The sequence below is a fragment of the Lolium rigidum genome, chromosome 2 (genome assembly GCF_022539505.1).
Source record: "Lolium rigidum isolate FL_2022 chromosome 2, APGP_CSIRO_Lrig_0.1, whole genome shotgun sequence".
Lineage (NCBI taxonomy): Eukaryota > Viridiplantae > Streptophyta > Magnoliopsida > Poales > Poaceae > Lolium > Lolium rigidum.
Genome location: NC_061509.1, coordinates 277,740,639 through 277,746,554, shown reverse-complemented (window position 1 = coordinate 277,746,554; position 5,916 = coordinate 277,740,639). Strand labels below are relative to the sequence as shown.

The window sequence follows — 5,916 nt, the reverse complement described above, 5'->3', positions numbered from 1 at the left end:
GCAAAACCTCTAGGACCCATTTTTATCTGGTTGGACGAAAATGATGCCTATTCGCCCCTCGGATCCTCGTTTTCGTTCGGATTTAGGCTTTCATCTATCCAGAGAACCTAGATCATCCCTATCCCCCAGGGAACGTTCGGGGAGTCCGGAGGTAACGAAAGCGTAGGAAACGTCGAGAAAACTTCCCACGCGGCTAGTGGCCCCGACTTGCCGGCGAGAAAGGCTGATCGTCATCCTCAGCGCATCGTCTTCCACGCACTGTAATAGCCTGCCGCCGAACGCGTATCTTCCACGCGGCGAGTTAATGTCGTCGCCTCGGTTTCACGCATGTCGCCCTCTATTTATCACGGAACTACCACGCCTGGCCGCATTCAGCAGCCCATCTCCCCACCTCTCTCCCCAATCTCATCGAGCGAGCGAACAATGGCGAACTTCGGCCACAACGCGGCGAACAACGGCTTCGCCCGTCATTCTCTCCACCAATGGGAGGGGAGGCTGCTGCACGCGGTGGGCTACCCGACGTCGGACTACCAAATGCCATGTAGGAAGAGATGATGATGTAGTGAAAACAAAATAGCATCAAGTTCACTTGGCCTGAGCAGATGCACATACTTAAAACTCTATATCGACTGATGGATGCGTATCCTCCACTTCAAATCAGATCTACTGGAGTATATTACTTGCACTCTCACATACTTAAAACTCAAACGCGTCTTGACTCCTGTGATCCCCAACGCTTTGTGAGCTCACATCAAACACTAAACAACTTATACTTAACACGAGGCACACTTGTGCTCATTCAGTGCCCATGCGACTCTTCTTGAGAAAAAACGCAATGCTGCCAGCAGAGAGCTTTGGCAACGAGTAATTGGTGGATTGGCTTTGTTGATGTCAATATGACAGATTTGATGAGGATTAATCTACCTTCTTAAGCAACTTCAGTGCCAACTCAACCGGAAAAAACAAGCAGCTTCCCTTCAAATCCTCAAGTGAAACTTCAGTTTCAGATATGTTCTGTTTATTATTCCCGCATGTATTTCACATCTAGTCGGAAGGCAGAGTCTATCTCCTAGCCAGGGGAACTCGAGTTCTCCAATCCTCATGAGGCTCAGAACATCACATGCTCTTCAATGTTACGTATAGAGAATACACACTACATGTATATATAGATTTGTCTGGCAACTCTATAACCTCCATATTACAGTAATAACAATTCACCACAACAGTATTACATCAGTGATTCGGTATGGTTTCTAATACTACAGACAGGGCAGGAATAAAACACAAAAATGGACCCCAGATGCAGTAATGCACACCCCAACACTACATACACCAGTACATCACCACTCGTTCCTCTATAAATAATTGCTAGGGGTACGAGAAATAAGAATGCCAAGCCAGCTCCAGGAAGAAGACCCCTGCTCCTGCCTATGTTATATCCTCGACAATCAGTGTCAACAAGATGGGGTGAATGGATCCAAAAACCGTTTTGATATGCAGGCACGGAGGCGCCGTCCTGGAAAGTGCCCAAGCCACATGCATGGTCAAATCGTGTCATCTCCAACCAGAAAGTAAGTGCGGCATCAGCTCAAACACACTCAAGTTTTCAGCAAACAAAATTCAGATGCTCAAGATCCCAATGACATAAACAAAGATTTAAAAAAAGCTTGTTGGCCCTTCCCGAACATCGTTCTATATGCATCCATATCTCAGGGATCCATTCTAATGCTCCTACTTACAAATCAGAAACTCGAAATTATATAGGAATTAGCAGATCATGCCACAGAGTACATGGTATGTGCATGCTTATGAGTAGTAGCAGATAGGGGGAAATGCAAGCTGGGCTGGGTGGAAAACCACTTCAGAGTCAGATCACATCGTAGCTTTTTTCATGCCAATGATGAACAAACAGAAACGTCTTTAAAAGGCACCAAGATCTATTTATACTTGTAAGGGAAACAACAATATTGTCACCACCAGCTTTACATTCTACACTGGGTAGTAGAAAGTACCTTTGGAGTGACTCCACAAGGCTTAAGCTTTGTACTCGTTAACATGTAGCCACTTTGTTGATGACCACTTATTCCCTTTAATAACAGGACAGCCCCCTGCACGAATAATGCAATATATAAAGAAATTTGCAGAATGAATTTTCAGAATGTTTGGAATACACACATAAAAAAGCATAAGATTAACAGGATTTCCGGAGAAAACTGAACCCAAAATGTAACTACCCTGGAAAAACAGTAACTAAAGAGAGCAGAGAACAGGCCATTGGACTAACCGTGCAAACTTAATGGGTCTAGAGTGGCATCTGGTCTCATGCTCCAGAAAAGTAGCGCATCTCCCATCTTCGGTTTCACAGCAAGACCTCTTTTGGCACACTCTGAAAGATCGTTGTGCCACGCTAGCGAACTGCTGTTCACATTTGCATCAGGGAAAATAGTCTCACCTCCTTCTTCAACATCAGATCTGGTTCAAGTGAGGATATGTTCTAGGACTCAGATATCATCACATGTGACCGAAGTGTTGGGTGATATGGATACTATTATTTACACTTACAGATACATGAGAATAGTGGCCATCCTTTGACCACCATTCTTGGTGTTGAACTCATCAAGGAAGTAGTCAAAATGAGGTTCGTACTTCTGCCCAACTTCATAGTGCAGGACTTGGAGTCCCTCTCCATTTTCTGCAAGCCAGCATGAATTAACATTACGAAACAGCTAATGAAGCTTAAAAGGATAAAAGCCATGTACCCCCCCCCCCCCCCCTTGGGGCTCCATACATCTGAAAAGTTGGAGTTGCTCCAGTTTTTTTAAAATCTATGGAGTTGCTCCACCTTTTGATACAAAAACATAGAATTGATTCCGTGAAACATAAAAACATGGATCGGCTGTTTATTTACGTCTCACTGCCACCAGCAAGTGACCAAAACGTTACGTGAGTCTTACTTTCTGCCCCTCCTCACCTAGACACTTCCCCGATTTGACTTCACTATTGCATGATTCACGCATGCCGCCACTGGCCTTCGGCAAACGAATCAACGTACCTTTAGCCAGAGTCAAACTTGTCTGATTCGTTCTTGTTGCCATGCAAATCGAGTTGTCGCTTTTTGTCGCCGCTAAAAGCTTGTTGTGGCTGCCTCAACCAACTTTGTCCTGGGTGAGGCGGCATGAGACGTAGTGGCGGTGGCGGCAGCGAGCTACAACTCGATTTGCGTGTCGGTGACAACGAATCGGAGAAGTTCGACTCCAGTGGAAGGTACGTCGACTCGTTCGCCGGAGGCCATGATCCAGTGGCGACAAATGTAAATCATGTTGCGGTGAAGTCAACTCGAAAAAGATTCTGCGCGGGAGGAGGGAGGAGATAGATAACGCGTGTGTAACGTTTCGGTCATTTATCACTAGCAGTCGGATGTAAATTAAGGTCGTTTCGTGTTTTTATGTTATGTACAAGAGCTAGAACAACTTGCACTTAATTTTTCAAATCCGTCTATTCTCTTTAGCGTAATGGATTCATAATTTTACTAGTATCCAAATATAGATCTGAAAAGTGGTTCAAGATTTCTAATTACCCCGGTGTTTGGGAATGTCACGACAGTGCCAGGTGGTTCAGCCGTCGCCGTCATAGCCATGGCTAGGCCAACTCCACCGCTAGGAAATACTTCACCACGGGCGTGATGGACTTCTAGCTAAAGATTTACGCGATCACGTAGTGCGTTCCAGATATGAAGCGGCGTGTTTTGCGTTTTTATATTTCACGGATCCAACTTCATGTATTTGTACCAAAAATTGGAGCAGCTCCAACTTTTTCTGTTTCATGAAACCAACTCTACATTTTTTTAATCAAAAGTTGGAGCAACTTCACATATCGAAAAAGAAAAACTAGAGCAGCTCCAACTTCTCAGAAACATGGAGCCGAGGGGGGGACACCGGAGCACTCCCCACTGCTCGCATGCTGAACAAAAGCTATGAGCACCTACTTAGTGAATGTTTCTATAATGCTATCCGTAACAAAGAACAGGGGAGTTAAAGACAGTTATAAGCATCAGACTGCGTATGCATTTAGCGGGTCACACTTGTCTGTATATCTTGATGCTACTTTATAAAAAAAAAGAAACCTCACTACAAAGCTGTTTAAATAGCTAAACCTGCAGGTATGAAGGTGTAATCAGCTATCCTCCTTTCAATGGCCCGAATAACCTTGTCTCGTCCTCTTTGAAGAAACATGCCTGAACTTGTGCGAACCCTGCTGTCCTTGCTTTTGCCCGTGGTGCTATCAACCACCGTTGATTTCACCATGCGGGGCTTGGCCAATCCAATCAAGTACTCACACTCTTCCTTGGACTAATGAAATGAACAGACTATCAGCAATAGTATGGCCCATAGTTAAATCAACACCAAATTATAAGCTGAACTAACAAGCAATGACTATCTCAATAGAAAAAATTGTTAGTAAACACCCATAACTAATAACACAGCATATGAAACAACTGAAAAGAAGAGAAACTTGATGCAACAAAGTAAGGCGTGATAAACCTAGAATTAAGCAATCAACGAGGTCTCCACCTACAAGTTGTATTTATCAGAACCGCCAAATCACATTGGCGGAAGGGCTTTGATTAGTTCATAGTAATATTGAGAGGTGAGTGAAGAATAATGTGTAGTTACACGCGATACTATTTCGCGCCGTCCACATTCCCCATTCTTTCAGACTAGATCAGGCAATAATAATCCACGGTAACCAGAGCTCCTATCAATGCAAACTAAAGCCAACAATTAGGGAGCTACAACCTTTCCATTCCAACGAGGAAGAAAAGGAAACAGGAATGCAGGTCGAGGGCATATGCTAAAATCACCCGCGAGCCCATTGAATCGGTCATAAGTTGAGCACCACCTTGTTTCCAGCTGAAAGATCCAGCATGGCATTTCAGGCAAATGCAATCTTTATCACCCTAGTAGCACACCGAATTCGCCCGCCCGCCCGAAAGTAGATACCATACGGGGACAGATGGATCCCACGAGAGTGTACTAGTCTTTACACATAACAGCACGCATGCATTGACTAGGAAGGAATGAACCATGACAGCAGAGTGGTGGTTGTGATTTCAGAATGGAATAGAGAGTGCGGGCGGCAGTACCAGGAAGTTGTGGTAGACGAAGGCCCTGGGCTCCCAGGAGACCACCTCCGTCCACTGCGCGCCCCGCTCGCCGAGCCCCTCGCTGCACCCAACGAAGAACGGCAGAGACCGCCGGATCAGCTCGGATCGAAGCGAATCTGGGCAGTGCACCAAAGTGAAACTTTTTATCGGTTCAATCGCTCACCTGAGGTCGCGGCGTCCGCGGGCGCGGCGGGAGGATGAGCCGTCGGCGGCCTCGGCTGTGCCGGAGCCGGTGGTCTCTGTGTCGCCGGTGGTGGCGAGGTTGGTGGGCGCGGAGACGGGGAGCGAGAAGACGCCGAAGGCGATGAGCGCGAGGAGGAAGGCGGAGGCGACGAGCAGCGCGGCGAGCGCGAGCGCGTACGGCGAGGCGCGGCCGTTCCGGGAGCCGGCGAAGACGCGCGGCGGGCGGATCCCGCGCATCAGCGGGCGCGTCGGCGCCATCGGGCGGGAATGAATGGGGCTGGTGGAGGGGGAGGCAGGTCACGGTAGATCTCCCGCGCTGTAAGAGCGGTGGCTGGCTGGGCTAGGCTGGGTTCGCCGTGAGGTGAGAGCGGTGGCTGGCTGGGGAAGGAAGTAAGGAAGGAAGGAAGACGGTGGGCGGTGGTGCTGCAGTGTGGTGGATGTCGCCGCGGCGCCGCGGGTTTCCTTTGCCCGCCCGCCCACAACAAAACAAACCACGGGCGCCGTCCGTACCCGCACGTGGCGGGCAACCATACGACCAAACGGGTGCCAAACTGGTACTGTCGCTGTCA

General features: G+C 47.7%; 1 protein-coding gene across 1 annotated transcript; it reads right to left on the bottom strand.

Annotated features, from left to right (window-relative positions):
* Positions 1-1,138: 1,138 nt before the first annotated feature.
* Positions 1,139-5,605, bottom strand: LOC124688904 (probable prolyl 4-hydroxylase 3). The gene is made up of 7 exons (XM_047222524.1): positions 5,328-5,605; positions 5,144-5,225; positions 4,154-4,349; positions 2,563-2,692; positions 2,285-2,472; positions 2,013-2,108; positions 1,139-1,558 (listed from the first exon to the last, which is right to left on the bottom strand). Exons 1-6 carry the CDS (start codon positions 5,603-5,605, stop codon positions 2,035-2,037), a joined length of 948 nt encoding a protein of 315 aa, XP_047078480.1. The 3' UTR covers positions 1,139-1,558; positions 2,013-2,034.
* Between the last annotated feature and the right edge of the window lie 311 nt (positions 5,606-5,916).

Coding starts and splice junctions, on each gene's coding strand:
- LOC124688904 (XM_047222524.1), bottom strand. CDS start 5,605: ATGGCGCCGACGCGCCCGCTGATGCGCGGGATCCGCCCGCCGCGCGTC. Junction 5,226..5,327: donor CGCGGACGCCGCGACCTCAG/GTGAGCGATTGA, acceptor CGTTGGGTGCAG/CGAGGGGCTCGGCGAGCGGG. Junction 2,109..2,284: donor AGACCCATTAAGTTTGCACG/GTTAGTCCAATG, acceptor TTATTCGTGCAG/GGGGCTGTCCTGTTATTAAA.